Source organism: Anthonomus grandis, chromosome 2 (genome assembly GCF_022605725.1).
Source record: "Anthonomus grandis grandis chromosome 2, icAntGran1.3, whole genome shotgun sequence".
Classification (NCBI taxonomy): Eukaryota; Metazoa; Arthropoda; class Insecta; order Coleoptera; family Curculionidae; genus Anthonomus; species Anthonomus grandis.
The window spans coordinates 35,710-54,184 of NC_065547.1; the positions used below are offsets into that span (position 1 = coordinate 35,710).

General features: G+C 32.7%; 1 protein-coding gene across 3 annotated transcripts in view; it reads right to left on the minus strand.

The window, feature by feature from the left end:
• Positions 1-3,193: 3,193 nt before the first annotated feature.
• The window catches only part of LOC126746986 (rhomboid-related protein 2-like), a 34,194-nt gene continuing 18,912 nt past the window's right edge, over positions 3,194-18,475 (minus strand). The window contains exons 1-8 of one of the 3 annotated variants that reach the window (XM_050455453.1): positions 18,046-18,351; positions 9,071-9,212; positions 8,811-9,022; positions 8,507-8,754; positions 3,917-4,040; positions 3,643-3,856; positions 3,451-3,589; positions 3,194-3,399 (exon numbers count right to left, since the gene is read on the minus strand). In XM_050455453.1, coding sequence (XP_050311410.1) covers positions 3,233-3,399; positions 3,451-3,589; positions 3,643-3,856; positions 3,917-4,040; positions 8,507-8,754; positions 8,811-9,022; positions 9,071-9,121 — 1,155 coding nt within the window. In that variant the 5' untranslated portion in view covers positions 9,122-9,212; positions 18,046-18,351 and the 3' untranslated portion in view covers positions 3,194-3,232. Of the gene's footprint in view, positions 3,400-3,450; positions 3,590-3,642; positions 3,857-3,916; positions 4,041-8,506; positions 8,755-8,810; positions 9,023-9,070; positions 9,213-11,265; positions 11,397-18,045; positions 18,352-18,475 lie in introns of those variants that run through there. The other 2 variants (XM_050455443.1, XM_050455459.1) reach the window with 2 other exon arrangements.

Sequence of the window (18,475 nt, forward strand, 5' to 3'; positions counted from 1 at the left end):
TAATATACATATGTATATATATATAAGTACAAACACCTACACTATATATTTTTATCATAGAAAGATTTTAAATGAAATTTATTCACTTAGTAATAAGTAATAATATACCAATATAATATCACATGTTTATATTGTATTGTACAGAGCAATGGAAAATAACGCTTCTTAATTGTAAATAAGAAACATTTGAGTGTCACTATTAAATAAATACATTTAAAACAAAAAATCTAATTTAATGGAACTGCAACAAAAAATACAACAATGTTGGCACATATCCTTAAAATTAAATAGAATCCACAAAATTAAATAGAAAGGAGGGCCATGAAAAACATCGTTTAAAAGCACCCACTGAATGCTTTATGGTGCTAAAATATTAAGTCATTACTTCTACCCATTCCAAAATGGCGGCCTTTCAAAATCTTATTTTTCGCATTTTTATTTTCTTTACTACATTTGTTTGTGTGTATGTTGTTGTTTGTAGAGTTTGAAATAAAATTTGACAGGGAACCTTTACTTAAACATGTTGGAAAATGCAGTAATTTTTTAATAAGATGGGGCTTCACTTTCAAAGAATATTTGACTAACACACCCTAATCGGTGAGTTGGTCGTCGAGGGCCTATTTGTTGGCCAGCCTGGTCCCCCGATCTTACACCTCTAGACTTTTTTTATAAGGTTACTTGAAACAAAAAGTCTATACCAGCCAGAATCTATCTTCGATCTAGGTCAAAGAATATTTGATGCATCTCGTAATATTGATGTTGTAACTTTCCAGAATGTTCGTGAATATATTATTTTACTGCCTTGAAGTTAATAGTGCACATTTTCAATATCGTTTGTAGTGAAATATGTCTGTGTTATCGAAAGTTTAATTATTTTAAAATATATAAATAAAAATGCGAAAAATAAGATATTAAAAGACTGCCATTTTGCTATAGGTAGAAGTAATGACTTAATATGCTAGGACCATAAAGTACCTGTTACCTTCTCATAGTGTTCGAATTTTTTTTTTCTTGTTTTATTCATTAACTAGGTACTAAGTTTAACTAGGCTCATCAATGATCACAGAACTCTCAAAAATTGACATTTTATTAGTCTCTACCTATTTGAAATACAGTATAATAGATTCGAAGAGGATTCTAGGAGGAAATTGAGAAACGATGATTCCTGTTTTGAGTGGTTGAAACTATAAAAATCAAAACATCTACGTACCTCAACCGCATCGTTAACCGAACAATTATTGTAATCCATAAGAATATAATAGACTCTCATAGGTTTCCCTTTTTAATTGTAGATAATGCACCTTGAAAAACAGTGTTTTTTTATTTTAATAATTTCGAAATGTTGTTTCAAAGCACTGGAATTTAATGATTTCGTGTAATTTAGAAGATTTTCTTCATCATAACTATCTGAAAATCTTATCTTTTACATTGGTGGAAATTTTGATCTCCTTTATTTTATACTGTTCTGACAGTTTTTGTTCAGCTATTTGCTTAGAATATTTCCTCGGTGTTTTTGCACTCTATAAGTATTCTTTCATTGCTTACTGGTTTATTAGGTTAATACCTTCCAATAGATCCTCCTTTGTTTGAGAAGCAGATTGATTCAGATCTTCTGGCTTGATAACTACTGCGGGTCGTGTTTTATTTAAGCTTGACAATGTCTGGTTTTTTACCACAAATCTGTTAATTTTTATGTTTATCAACGTGTATATTTTATTCAATAAAATGACTAAATTATTCTAAAGGAATCGCCGATATCAAGTCATCAAAGCTTATCTGACCATTCTATATCCTATTGTCATATGACTAATAATAAAAGAATCAGGACGATCATCTATTACCGAATCAATCGACGTTGACCTTTTGACAAAAGGTTGGAATTTTGGCGGTAAAGTTGAACGGTTTTCAAAGCGGATCGTTTGCTAATCTCGGACAACAAAAAAATACGCGCAAGTGGGGTTACCGCATGCCAGAATTAAGCGAAGGCGGATTATGACGTCATACAGATTTCTTTTTAAAATGCTGAATCATTTCAGTAAGATCCGATTGAGTATTAGGGCAATTTTTTATTTAAAAAAAAATAGTGATTTGGTAAATGTTTATGTCAAATTCATATATTACAAGTAATTAATTTTACAAATTATTTCTCAAGTCACTATATATAATATAAAATCAATAGTCAAAATATAAACAAAGCAATAATGCAAAACAATGCCTGATAAAGAAGATATCTCCTTTCTTAGTCTCCTATATAAAAAAAGTTGTTTTAACAGTTGTTGAATTGAATTATGAATTGTAAGGCATCGTAGTGTGTTGCTAGGAAAACTTCTTAAATTTCACATAATTTTCATCAATATTGGTACGGCACGTTTTATATTTCGTTTTAATTTAAAAAAAAAATTAATTTTGAGGAAGTTATTTGACATTAATCTGCCAAAATCGCCGCCATTATGTTTATAACGTAAACATTACCTACCTATGTTATATAACGTGTAGTTTTATTCATAGAGTTTTCATAGTGCAGACGTTCCTTTTTGTAATTTAATTTTTATGTCTTTGAAAAAGCTATTTTATTTTTCCTAAAATTTACATTTATGCCATTAAATAAACATTACGTTTTGTGATATAAATATAGCCTTGAAATTATCATTTTCTTTCAGGTTACGGTTAACTTCGTACTATTATTTAAAGAGAAAAACCCAAAAAAACTGCCACGGCGGCTCTTCAGTGTATACATCTAAAGACATTTAAATTAAGTAATAAACTCAGCAAAACAATATTAAAAAAAAACAGTATAATGATTATATAATAACCATTCAAACATGAGAAAAAAACAATTGAGTTGTAATTAATTTGAAGTCATTAAGTACCAGTGAGATTACATAAAACAAATGGTGATGTTTCCGCTCGTTCCATTTAAGCTTTCACCAAAAAATTTAATTTCAATCCGTCACGATGTCATTATTTAGTTGTTTCGTTAGAGTGTTAACACGGTCTGAATAGAAGAATGATTTAAAAAAAAACCCACGCTTAACACTCATATAATTTCTATTGTTTGAAATATCCGTTTGCTGCTATATATGATGAGAATTTTGTGCAACTTAACCTTTATGCCTGTTATTTATTATCATTGGTCATGATTGTCTTATGTTTATTTGCCATCATTATTATATTGAAAAAAAGAAAATCCGTATAAAAAAAAACAAAAATTTATTTAAAATATAAATAGCGATCAACTTGAAGGGGGATATCTACCAGGTAAGAATATGTTCATAAAAATGGCAATAACCGTTAAAACCACATAAGTAACTACCGCAGCCCACCACAAATATTTCTCAAATTTCGTCACGTTCAAGTTCTTAAGAAGATAAATCCCTACTAAGAGACCCGCAATGGCACCTAAAAACAACCGTTTTAATTTAACTTAACACCCGCAAATAATCAAATTACCTCCAAAATGAGCGGCATAACCAATAGCATCATCCATTTTCAAATAGTACCGGTCATAAATAGAACTACCCAAGTCAAAAACGATTATGATGCCCAAAACGAACAATTGAACCAAGGGTAAAGTCATTTCACTCCAGTTCTAAAAATTCCAGTTTTAAGTGCATAAAATCTATTTGTAAAAGTATGTTGTACCATGACTATGGTGGCTATATGAGCCGTGAGTAGTGAGTAAACTCCTCCGCTGGCCCCGGCCAGTCTCACCCAAGGATCCGCCACAGATGTAGCCAAAGAACCAGCGATGACACCTAAAAAGTAGAGCAAAGACACCCTCCACCATTTATGGACCATCTCCAATGGGATTCCTAGCAACAGTTGAAATGCTAAGTTCACCACAATATGAATGTAACTGAAATTTGTGATATTTCCACTTAATTTTAAAAGTCTCAGGTTTTTGGAGATAATTTACCCAATATGCACAAACATGTACGTAAGGAATCTCCAAGCCTCGTGCCTTTTATTGGGTTCATATAAAAAAAGTTTAGCCGTGACCCCGGTTCCTGTTAGGGTTGAATTCTTTTCACTGATTTCGTCTGAAAATAGTTCTACTGTTAATTTTAATCAAAATTAAGTGATCAATTCCATCTAATTATATAATCTTAAATTGGACTCGAAATTCTAAACTGTTATTATTGTTTGTCATTGTTGATCTACCCTATTTATGAAGATGTTTGTTTTATACGCTGGTTGCAAGTTCATGAACCCTTGGCTAAATCAAATGGTATTTGGGTAATCCCAATTTTCCCAGACCGTGTAATTATTGCAAGTTAGCTATCCAAAAATTCATTGTAAAATGGATAAGATTAAAAAACTTCAGAAATAAAATTGAATTGAGTACTAACAATGGTGATGCAAAATCTGAACTATTTAGATAATGTCATTAGAAAGGAGGTTAATAAAAGTTGTTATACATTAGCTAATGAAGTTAATTCAATTTAATTAACTATATTACTACTTTCGAAGCATTAAAAAGTACTTTAGGGAACCAATTAATTTTGTTAAAGGATATAATCTACAATTAAACAGATAAAATCTGCCCCTAGTTGCCTGAAAGAAATTAAAATCAATTTTTTTTCCAGGAAGATGAGAAAAAAATGAAAAATGCCTTGGAAAAAATCTGAAATAAACATAGGCAATTGAGAGAGAAAAAAATTATCTTAATTTCCTGAAATAAATAAATAAATATTTTTTAAAGTTTTTCAGGTAATCATGAACACAATAAATCCTCACTGAAAAAATAAAAAAATTAAAAATTGTTTTTCTCTTCAGGAAAGTTATGAAAAAAATCTCTTAAGTGCCTAAAGTAATTTCAAAAATATGCTTGAAATAGTAGGGCGCTTTTGACAAAAAAAATTATTCGCCTTTTTGACATTTTTTTAAGTCAATTTTTCAAAAATAGTTCAATATCAATTAACAACAAAAAAAGTTCAAGAAATAGATAATTAAAAAAAAAAAACAATATTTTTTTACAATAGGCACCTGGACTACTTTTGGAGTAAATTTTCATGTCATCGAGGTATGAAGAGCAACTTAAAAAACCTGGAAGACCCAAAACATTGACTCTAAAGTCTGTAAAATAATTAAAAAAGGATCATAATGACTGAAAGAAATTAAAAATTCTATTAAATTCCTAAAGCAGATTGGCCTATTGTGGAAAATAAAATGGAAGAAAAAAAACGAAAAGAGATAAGAAATTACGTCAAATTCCTGAAATAAACGTGAAAAAAAAAGACTGGAAATGTCCAAAAAATTCCCAAACACTTGGAATCTAATAAAAATAATTTCAAAGACTTTGGAAGGCATAGAAAATGAGCCTATTTTATATCTGGCAAGGAAAGATAATTATCTGAAAATCTTTAAAACATTATAGCGCTGGAATAGTTGTGGAAAATGATCCGACAAGCCTGGAAAACTTAAAGATTACAGCCAATCAAAAATGATCCAAATTTTTGGAAGATATATAACATTTTCTTAAATGCCTGATAAGATTGCAAGGACTCTAGAAGTGACCAAAATTTGACTCCAAATAACGGAAATAAACTTGAATAATTTCTCTACATGCCTGCAACTCACAAAGATCGATGTCTCGACTTTTATGGGCAAAATTCCAATAGTTTTGTCTTAGTTTCATCCTTTCGAATCTAACTAGACCATCCGCAAGGTATGCATATTTTATATTAGCTGAGAAATCAAAAAATCGTCAACAAGAACAACAACTAAAAAATCTTTGAATGCCTTAAAAATTCAAAATTTTGCAAAAAAAGTTTACTTAATCAAAAAAATCGTCAACAAGAACAAGCAACGAACTGACTTTACCTCTATGAGAAACCTACCCTCTCGAATAAATAAATATTTGCAACTATAAAAATCTTTGAATGCCTTAAAAATTCAAAATTTTGCCAAAAAAAGTTTTACTTTTATTATTTTTGGTGGGGCAGTGTAATTCTAGTTCATTTCTTTTGTAATGCACAGTGAAAGTCAATTGTTTACAATCAATAAAGTGTTCTTAATTTATTGATTAAAAATGTTTATAATCAATAATTTATTTCCAAGCGATTGAAATCTTTTTTTTGTTTTTTTTTTTCACAGTGTTGTTAACCATGTTTTTTTAATATTTCGTATCAAGCAGTCGAGGTATCAACATTGTTGCAGATCTGAGCGAGATAGGATTAGAATACAATCCTGAATTGTGCAAGAAAGAGAAGGATGGAGAATGATCGTGCAGTCAGTTAAGGCCCACCAAAGGTTGTAGAGCTACAAATAATAAAAAAAATTGTGTAATTTCAAAATATACATGAATATTATGATATACAGAGTGTCTCACGACGAATAGACGCGATCAATATTTTGGAAACTAATTTTTCAAAAATTTTGAAAACTTGGCAACATGGCACAGTCGATGGGGGCCACACAACTAAAATATTTTGACAGTTGTGACGGTTCCGGTTATACCTGAAGCAGGTATCAACTTCGTTGAACTTGTGTATTTTTACATTTTTGACTTCCACGTGAAATTCTAGATATATTTTATGTATAATGTCCTATACCTAAGTGTAACCGTTTTTGACATATTTTTGATTTCATGTGAAAAACTATGTTTATAAGCCCTGACATAATTACTGATTACGCCCTTTTAGTAGCCTTTATTTGTTGGTTAGTTTTGGTTTTATTTGAGAGGAAGGACCACTTTAAAAGACTATTTTAATATTTAACTAAAAGAACAATACAGGAGAGTCATAAACTAGCATTAAAAATTAAAATGAAAAAAAATCATTTTTTTTTAAATAGAAACCCCCTATTTTTATCATGCTTCACGTTGCTGTTTTTGTATTAAAAAAAAACTTTGTGTATCAAATTAGTTGTGATCGCGCGAGATCCCGCTAGGGTAAGAAGTATTTCATTTTGTGTAAAGTATCATGTACGAAATACCGTTAAGAACCTTCCCTTTTTTCCCCTTCTCCCCGTAAACGAATATTTTCTGGATTCGCCCAGTCGTTCAAAACGCCTGGAAATCTGGCCATAAATCGAATTGTCGGCCAATTTACTTGAAACTTTGTATCTCAAGGTTTTCGGGATCGTTAAATTCGATTTTGACATGAGAATCAATAACATGGCGGATCCAAAATCGTCGACATTTCTTCGAAAAAAGATTGGATTTATACCAAATCGCCCTAAAGAGGAGTTCTTATGCTCGTTGAATTTGAATTTAATATCAGAATTAATATATTCAAAATGGCGGGTCAAAAAGAGCGGAAATTTTTTTCCAAGAAATGAGCAGAACACCAAATTACGGTTAAGACGGGTTGTTACGTTCGCTCAATTCGAATTTGACCTACAAAAGTCGTTATTGGAATGGTTCTGTTAACTATGAAATAAGAATATCTAATAATAAAAGTATATACAATTATGTTTGAAATAATATTGATGTATAATACTGGTTACAATACAATACAAACTGGTTTTTTGCAAAAAACTCAATCATTTTGTTTCCGCCATTTTGAATTTAAAAAAAATGAATATCATTTTCAAATTTGGCGACCTAGAAAACGTAAATAAAAATTGATTTAACATTAAAACGCTGTTTTTCATACAATTTGGCCGTCATTTTGAATTTAGCGACCCCAGAAACCTTAGGATATGTACATTTGACTTGATTGTCACACGTTTAGGGATTTTGTCCAGAAATATTGGATTTCAGACCATTCTGGCGGCTTTTAATATTAGGCCAAATTTAAACTGTCAATTTATATTTCGGAAACTATCAATTTTTGGACTAGATAACCTTATATAAAGTTAACCTTATTTTTAATTATCTGTATGAAAAAATTGTAAAAATAAGTGGTTTCTATTAAAAAAAAATGACTTTTATTGATTTTTTCATTTTAATTTTTAATGCTAATTTTTGACCTCCCTGTATCATTTTTTTAGCCAAATATTAAAACAGTCTTTTAAAGCGGTCCTTCCTTTAAAACAAAATCAAAACTAACCAATAAATAAAGGCTACTAAAAGGGTGTTATCGGTATTTATGTTAGGGCTTATAAACATAGTTTTTCATATGAACTTAAAAATATATCAAAAACGGTTACACTTAGGTATAGGACATTATACATAAAATATATCTAGAATTTTACCTGGAAGCTAAAAACGTAAAAATTTACAGGGTGTTCCATTTAAAATAACGAAGTTGACACCTACTTCCGGTATAACCGCAAACGTCACAACTGTCAAAATATTTTAGTTGTGTGGCCCCCATCGACTGTGCCATGTTGCCAAATTTTCGACATTTTTGAATAATTAGTTTCCGAAATATTGATCGCGTCTATCCGTCGTGAGACACCCTGTATGTACAATACAATAAATGTCACAGAGATAAACTTATGAGGAGCACCACGTATCAAACAGTGATGGATAGATGACATCTCCAATCGCATAGTAAGCAGATAAACAATCTTCATAAGACTCAATAAAACAATTGAATGCAAATTAAAAGTTATTTACCAGTAAGGAAAAATACCAACTCGAGCACCGATATCAGTACCATAGCAAACGGAGGAGGACAGCAGGTGTATTCGTCTCCATAAGATATATCCTCCTCATATTTTGCAGCTGCAACTGAAGCATAATCCGTTTGAATAAAACCCGTTTCTTCTTCTTCTTCTTTTTTCCAACTCTGGATCCTAATGCTGCGTCCTCTCGGGACAATGTGCGGTTTTGGCTTATGCTGAGGCACCAAGAACTTTACATAACTAAGAACAATTGAATTTAGAGTCTTCCAGGTTTGTAGATCGCGTTATTTACTAACTTGTTTACGTATTGTCCAAAAACATGTTTAAAATCGGGATGTTCCAGCAAATCGACAAATTCATCGAAATTAACGCACTTGCTTCCATCTTTGTCTGCCAACTTAAAAATGTACCTTATTTTGTCTTCCGGAAGGTCTTTGGTATGTCCTTTAGACCTTAAGAAGTATTTCAGTTCTGTTATGCATATTAAATTGTTCTGGTCTTTATCAACCTTAAAAAAAAGTTTTAATAAATTATATATTGATTTATTTATTCGTACCTGGTTAAAGATTCTCATGTAGTGGTTTAATTTTTGTTCATTTTCCGGCATTTTAAAAAGTTGCCCGCTTTAAACGAGTGATATATTGAAAACTGTTACAAATGCCAATAATTCGTTATCAATATACCGGTTCTAAATCCCCCTATAAACGAGATAACAATAATTAGGTTTCAGCGATAAGTTCTAAGATAATAAAGTTTGAAATTCGGTGTCATTTCTTAGAAATGTGTAATGATGTTCACAATCCAATAAAACATTTGAAAGCGCGAGTCATTATTTCATATTTTCGGAATGATTCATTTGTTTGAAAATATTTGAGGAGGCCGCAGTGGATCTATAAAACGTAGAGAAATGCTAAATATAGGGTTTGAATTTAAAATGGACGGCTACACATCCTGGTCTTTTACCTTTCAGGATTATTTTAGTAAATCCAGGTAATAAAATTCAATAAAATGCATAAAATCCTGATATAATTAATTTTGAAAAAAATAAATAAATTTCTTCTTGGCAATTGTGATTTTTGGCAAATATAATTAAAACTACATTGTAACTACTCAAACAACACATCATATATTTTTTATTATCGTTAAACATATATTTATTCAATGATTTTTGGTTTTGGTATATTTATTAACCATTTATGGTCAGGGCATAATTATTAAACTGTAGTATTATATACGTATATATCATATACGATTCTGTTTACAAAAAGGAGAAAATTTTGGGTTTTTTAAAAAGTTGACACGTGATTTACATATCTAGTTTTTAAATTCGATTATTGCATCCTACACCTCAAATATTTGATGAAATTTGTTAAACACTGTTTTTCGTCCTTAATATCCAATCTAATAGTACTCCTTTTGTATTAAATATTTATTAATAAAGGTGTATAAAAAGTATATCGTATGCTACAAAGCGGCATACATATGATATTAGGTCATTTCATCAAATATTTGAGGTGTAGTAATCGAGCATAAAAATTAGATATGTGAATGATTTTGTGTCAATTTTTTAAATGGCGGAATTTTCTTCTTTTGTAAATAGAATAGTATACGTACATTCTATAGTTTAATAAAATATACCTTGACCATATACGGTATGATAAATATACCAAAACTAAAAATTTACGAGAATATCGTTGAATAAATATAATATATTTATTAATAATAATATATAATGGGTTGTTTGGGATAATTAAAATGCGATCCAGAAAGTTCAGTTATTGGTTTCTGTATTAAGAAGTCATTCTAAAGTAGCTTTAAAAAAACAAATACTGTAGTAAAGAAGAAAACCTGAACGCAATACTTTAAAAGCTGAAACTAAAATTTCAAATGAAAAGAAGTGAAATTTTTATTATAATCACCCAGACTCTAAAGTCGCGTCTTTCATACGTCGTCGCACTTTATCACATGGGTATAAACGTTAAGCAGTTTATTACTAGTAGTCCGGGGAATCTGTACTTTTTAACAAAAAAATTGCAACCCGCAAACGAACGACTGGATGTGGTAAAGGGGATCATAAGAAACATAAAAAAAATAAATTCATACCTGGGGTAGTTGCGGGTTGGTTTTGCGGGGGTGAAAACAGCTGGAGCATTTTTCTATCGCTATTTCCGGCGAAAGTTGACGCTCAAATAAAAAGTGCTTAATGGCAAAGTTGTAGATAATATAAAAATCTATAATTTTTGTAGAGGGCACTTTTGAACATAACCTCAAAATGTTCAAGATAAATGCAAAAATTGCGAAAATTTTTTTTTTTTTCGTTTTTTATTTTTCATTTATCCAAAAATTATGCAATTTTCATAAAACTTGGTATAAATATACCCTTTAGTATCCTAAATAATCTCTATTTTTTTCAGTACTATACAATAACAATTTTTCAAGAAATTCAAGTTTTTCGAAAAAATTACTTTTTTTTTAAACGAAATTTGGCCTTCAGAGAATTGTCCTAGGAAGTTCATATGGGGCTTATTTTTTTTGTTTTTATTTCTACTTTTTAATAAAATAAAGAAAGGTTATAGTTCCCATTTGAAAATAAGCCAAAAACTGAAAAAAAATTTTTTGCAACAATGAACTTTTTATTAATTGTTAATAATTGTCGCGAAAAGGTGGTTCCTATTAAATGACAAATTTTATATTGAGATTCGACGCGAAAAGGGTATACTTTGGCAATAAAAATCATGAATGGCACCTTACCTTTGGAATTTCTGGATGTGAGTGTCGCAGGGATCCCTGATTTCCTCTGGAGAACTTGACTGGATTCTGCTTGTTTCAAAGTATTCACTTAAATTAGATTTTTTTTAAAACAATGTAGACTTTTGCGAAAGGGAGCTTGCGAAGAACTACCTTTTGAGAATTACTTTTTTTAATATGCTTGGAGAGAGAGACGACTTGTGGCGCTTCAATCGCAAGACTGCTAAGTCGTCTGCGCATCCAGGTACCAACCAAGTATTGCCAATGTATAAATATAAAAATTTAACTTTAGACGCGGGAAATAATTGTTGCAGCGACATTTTCCGCCCACCAAAACGGACGTTTTTCTTTATATTACAAAAAATCTTAAATAGTTAAAACAAAAATTGCGAAAATTAATCATTTATTTACCGCTTTACATCTCACCATTTTCCATCCAAGTAGTACAAAAAAAAATTAAATGGAGAGAGAAAAAAAAACCCAAATTAACAATTTTTAATACTAATTTTTAAACCTAAAGCTATAAACCAAAAGTGGTATTTAAATGTATGAATGTATGAAGCTAATCTATCGGCAAGGGGCACAACTTTACGATGGGCCGTTTGAACAATCCGTTCTGTGTTCGCACCGTAACTACTCGTATATGGCCATCATTACCGGGATGTACTTCTATAATTCTACCAAGTACCCAATTCATTGGATTCTTGGTTTCATTTTTTATGAGAACCAAAGCATTTATTTTAATTTCACTTGGTTTTTGGACCCACTTAGAACGCTGTTGTAATGTATGCAAGTACTCGTCCTTCCACCGAACCCAGAAATCGGTATTCATACGCTGAATTAGCTGCCATCTAGAGAGACGGTTCAATTTAAGAGAAGACATGTCTGGACTGGGACAAGTAGTAAGGGGTTCTAAGGTCAGAAAATGACCGGGGGTCAATGAAACCAGATCGTTGGGGTCTGAACTCTGAGGACAAAGCGGACGAGAATTTAAGAGCGATTCGATTTGTATAAGCAAAGTATTTAACTCCTCATAGGTTAAGATTTGATCTCCAACAACACGGAACAAATGATACTTTACAGATTTTACTGCAGCTTCACTCAGTCCATTAAAATGAGGTGCAGCGGGGGGATTGAAATGCCAAGTGATTTTTAATTGCTCAGATGCTTGTTTGGACAAGTCATGCAATTGGGTATTAGCACCAATAAAATTGGTACCGCAATCGCTGTAGATATCGGAGCAACGACCACGTCTAGCGACAAAACGCCGAAAAGCCGCTATAAAAGCCTCAGAGGACATATCGGATACTAACTCAATGTGTACTGCTTTTACAGCACAGCAGACAAAGAGGCAAATATAGGCCTTAGACAACTTGGAACCACGATATCTTCCTAAAGATATGGTAATGGGACCTGCATAGTCTAACGTGACATGCGAAAAACACTTCAATTGTGAAATACGAAAATAGGGTAGATCTCCCATATAGGGGGTATACGATTTTGGTTTAAGGCGAAAGCAGCGAATGCATTTTGATAAAACAGACTGGATGGCCCTGCGAGCTGAAAGTATCCAATACTGTTGACGAAGTAAATACAAAACAGTATTAAATCCAGGGTGAAAATGTTCTTTATGAATATTTTCAATCAAAAGGTCAGTAAGTCGATGAGTACGGGGAAGGAGAAGAGGATACTTTGTCTCAAACGGGATATTGGCATGACGTAAACGTCCGCCCACCCTGAGATAACCCTTTTGGTCTAAAAAAGGGGCAAGTTTGCGATATGGCTTTAGTAAAAGTTTATTGTCGTATATATTCGATATTAATTGATCGAAAGAAGACTTCTGACATCTTTTTACTAAAGTAAGCAGAGCGTCTTGCATTTCGTCAGATGATAGTTTAGAGGCACAAATTCGAATCGATTTATTGCGACAATTGAAAATAAATCGGTTGCAATAGCCTATTATACGCTGAATTTGAAGTAAATTTGATTTGTTTTCTAGAAGTACGTCTAAAATGTTGGCTTCGATTACAACTGAGAGAACAAGGGGTTTTTCCTCGCAAGACATCTGTTGGGTAATATCAAGAGACTTGGCAAAATTTGAATTTAATTTCCAGTCCGATTTAGGTAGTTTAAGCCATGTGGGACCGCTAAACCACAATGGATGATTAACTAAATTATTTGGCGTTAAGCCTCTACTTGCGCAATCTACAGGATTGTCATCTGATGAAACGTGAAACCACGAAACATTAGGGATATTTTCTTGAATATGGCCTACGCGATTGGCGACAAAAGTCTTCCAACGATGAGGAGAACTCGAAACCCAGGCGAGGACTACGGCGGAATCGGTATATGCAAAAATAGCATTTATCGAAATTAAAGATGAGTAAGTTCTTATTACGAAAGCGAGAAGATCTGATAGAAGAGTAGCTCCTAAAAGCTCTAATCGAGGTAGGCTTTGTGATTTAAGAGGTGCGACTCGCGATTTTCCAGTTATTAGGAATGTTTCAATTTTATTATTACATAACTCGGTGCGCAGATACACAGCAGCGGCATATCCCGCTTCAGAGGCATCAGAAAATCCATGAATTTCACAGCATACACTATTTTGAGCGAAAATCTGTCTGGGCAAGACAATGTTTGATATAGCAGGTAACTCTAGCCTGAATCGCATCCAAGAATTGATGATACGAGAATCAGGGATATCATCCCACCCTGAATTAGACAACCATAGCTTTTGCATCAAACACTTAGCGAAAAAAGTAACCGGAGAAAGAAAACCCAAGGGGTCGAAAATTCTGGCAATCTCTGACAAAATGTGCCTTTTGGTGCAACTTTTGTCGGATGGTTGACATGTATATGAAAAAGTATCAGTTGAAGGGTTCCATTGGAGGCCAAGAACCTTTATGGGTGAAGAATTTTCTTTGTCAAAGGTTATGGGAATCTGACATTCCTCTTGCGAAAAGGACTTCAAGAGGGTGGGGCAATTGCTCGCCCATTTTCTTAATTCGAATCCTCCTGACTTCAAAATTCCAATAAGATCCTTCTGAAGAGAAACAGCCTCATGTATAGAGCAAGCTCCGGCACAGATGTCGTCGATAAACATTTGTTTGCGTAAAATTTCACAGGCATTTGGATATCTATGAGACTCCTGACAAGCTAGCTCTTGAACAGTACGTATGGCCAAAAATGGACTGGAACTTACGCCAAAAGTAACGGTGTTCAAGCGATATTCCTGAAGAGGGCCTTGGGAATCAAAACGCCAAAGCAACCGTTGAAAATCTCTATCCTTAGGAGTCAATAGAATTTGTAAATACATTTGTTTTATATCAGCCGAAAATACCACAGCATAAAAGCGAAATTTTAGGAGAATACTAGTGATATCAGGTTGAAGTTTAGGACCGGGAAGAAGACTTTCATTCAAACTTATACCCTTCGATCCTTTAGCTGACGCATTGAAAACGACTCGAAGTTTTGTAGTAGATTTTTCGGGCTTAAGCACACAATGGTGAGGGAGATATGCGACAAAATTAGGTTTTTTTTCGTCTTGCGAAACTAAACTCATATGACCATTATCAAGATATTGCCTCATAAAATCCGAATATTGACGATACAAATCGGGGTTGCTTAAAAGGCGATTTTCAAGAGAATGAAAGCATCGCTTCGCCATAGAATAGGTATCACCTAGATCGGGGTCTGAGTTGCGAAAAGGAAGAGATACAATAAAACGACCTGACTTGTCTCGCGAGACAGTGTCTTGGTATATCTTTTCAGCTCTCTTATCATCGGGAGAGCTATATAATTTTACCGGGACTGATTCCAATTCCCAAAACTTATTAAGAGTCTGATGAAGGGATGGTTTCGCCAAAGAAACATAAGATTCTACCTGAAACGATTGAGGAAAATTGGAGATTTTTCCGAGAAGTACCCATCCAAATTCAGTCTCAATGGCTGTAGGGCTACCACTGGCTCCAGGAATTCGACCTGACTTCAATACTTGCGAAAACAGATCTGCTCCAAGTAACATATCGACTGGAGCAGGAATATTAAAATCTCTATCACCAAGCTTCAAATTTGAAATATCGTTCCAATGTGGAGACATAATCTTAAAAGAGGGTATATCTGAGCAAATCTTTGGCAAAACAAAAACCTCAATGGTAAACAATGGTGATGACGCATCAACAGGTTTAATTGTACAACTGGACGTCCCACTAGTAGTACCCGCTGATTGACTAATTCCCACAATAGGGATAACGTAATTCCTTTTTGGAAGGCCCAATCGATTTAGGCAAGACTCTGTAATGAAATTAGCTTGACTAGCAGAATCTAGGAGTACGCGAACCTTTTGAATGTTTCCTCGTACGTCGATAACGTCCACATAAGTGGTAGATAGAAGTACTGTGCTTTTAGGTATAACAGATTTTAGACAGGCACATGCGCAGTTAACCTGTGTCACTTCTTCAGATTGATTTGACAATTGTTGATTCGAGTGTGATTGCGAAATATTATCGAGATGAGATGAAATCGGGGGCTCATGAATTATTAAAGTAGAAGTTCCGGGAACGTTGGATTGCACTGAATTATTATGTCTGGAATTTGGCGAAAAATGAACCAAAGTATGATGGCGAGATAGACAGTTGCGACAGTTAAATGTCGAAGGACAGTTCTTTAACATATGCGTAAACCTTAAGCAGTTTATACAGGCATTATTTTGTTTAATATAAGCAAAACGATCATGCGGGGATTTAGCAAGAAATAAAGAACATTGCGACAAATTATGTGTAGATTGATTGCAAAGGCGACACTTTTGCAATTTTTCAGGGAATGAAGAAACTCTTGAACCTATATTATTTGAAGAACTAGCTAATGCTGAACGGTTAAGATTGTTACTAGGAATATTTGCGACAAAAGTTTGAGAATAATTTTTGGGGCTATGAAATGAACTATTTTGACTTTTGAAATTATTCGAGGATGACGCGGGTATTTTTTGGTGTCGAGGGGAAGGCATAATCTGAACAGATTCTAAGGCTTTACAATGATTATGCAGAAATTCAACTAAATTTTTGTAAGTGGGTAATTCTACCTTACTATACTCCATTTCAAAAGTAGTTCTGGTTTGATTATCGAGCCTTTGAAGCAACATATTGAATAAAACAAAACACCACTGGTCCGTTGGAAAGCCTAAAATATGCAGAGCTGCAGTATTTTCATTAAAACAGTCTAACAAATTGCGAAGGTCCTTAAGAAAATTTGATTTTAAAAACGGAGCAGTATTTAAAGCGTTCCAATAGGTGGTTGCTAAAATTCTTTTATTTTGATAGCGATCTAACAATGTTTGAAACGCAATTTCATAGTTTGCTTCAATAGTGGGTATGGACTTAATCAGATTTAGTGGTTCACCTTTTAGAAGAGAAATCAAATATTGAAATTTTTGTATGTTGGCCAGAGTCATATTTTCGTGAACTATTGACTTAAACATATCAAAAAAAACAGGCCATGACTTCAAATTACCATCAAAACTAGGTACGGTTAATTTTGGTAACCTAGCATTTAAATCAGTGTGATTTGGTACTATGGGAGCTACATTAGTGCTTAGCGAAAAACTATTTTCTTCGGGTGGACACACTTGTGAATAAATTGTTTTGACTTTAAAATAATTTAAATCTACTTGCTGTCTAATAACATCTTCGACAACGAATTCTTCATCATTCTCTAAGAAACCAACCACATCATTATGAAATTTTTTAAACTCGGTATAAACGTCATCTAAACTTTCATACATAGATTTAAATAATGGAATATCGTGACGATTATTTACAGTTTTTTCGGCAAAAATATAAATGTCGGTTATACGTTTAACAGAAACATTTCGTTTTTGAGCAACTTTATGTTTTGAAGACATTTTTCTTTTTAAATAATTAGCTACAATCTGATCAGCTCAAAAAATGAATTATTTTTAGGTTTAAATTGCTTAAAATCAGCAAAAGATTTTAATTAGAGATTAAATATTAGCGAAAAGATAAAACATTAGCGATATGATATTCAAAAAAGTATACTAGCGAAGAGGTATAGCGAAATTAATTAATTAGTGCGAGAAAGGAATTAAAAAAAAAAAACTTACAACATTCGATATTATCCTTAGAAGAAATCCACGTTGAACACTCACTTGATAAACTATAAAACTACATCCCTTGCGAACAAACCAGCACCAATACCCCAATCTCAAAAACGTTAGAAAATGGACTGTATTCTTTCTTTTCTCTATTGACTTCTTTCTTAATTAAAATATTTATGCATCCTAATATTACGCGAACCACAACCGAACGATATACCTTTAGGTTCCAAAAAATATAAACAAACGCCGTCGCGCCGTCAACGTCTCAGCCGTATTAGGCTTTATTCTTTATTATTTATAATTTATTTCAAATTACCAAAAATAGATTTTCAAGGTGATGGGTCAAATACTGTTCACCTGTGTAAAGACGGTCAGATGGTCGATTTTTTAATATATATAGCGAAAATTGAACGGCTTACACGTTTTTAAATACGACGAGAGCCGACGGACACGAATGATTTAAAAATGGCTGTTATGGTGGAATATGAAAAGTCAGATGGATTAATCTGGAATTATTACATGAATATTTCAATCTTTATGTAAATGAAAATCCGGAAGAAGGATCAGAAAATGTCGCGAAAAGGTGGTTCCTATTAAATGACAAATTTTATATTGAGATTCGACGCGAAAAGGGTATACTTTGGCAATAAAAATCATGAATGGCACCTTACCTTTGGAATTTCTGGATGTGAGTGTCGCAGGGATCCCTGATTTCCTCTGGAGAACTTGACTGGATTCTGCTTGTTTCAAAGTATTCACTTAAATTAGATTTTTTTTAAAACAATGTAGACTTTTGCGAAAGGGAGCTTGCGAAGAACTACCTTTTGAGAATTACTTTTTTTAATATGCTTGGAGAGAGAGACGACTTGTGGCGCTTCAATCGCAAGACTGCTAAGTCGTCTGCGCATCCAGGTACCAACCAAGTATTGCCAATGTATAAATATAAAAATTTAACTTTAGACGCGGGAAATAATTGTTGCAGCGACAATAATTTACTAAAAATTTTTAAAATGTCAAAAAAGTAATAACACCACTAGATTCTACGAAAAAAAAAATACATAAGAAAATATATATTTCATCATGTAAAGTTCAATAGATTGT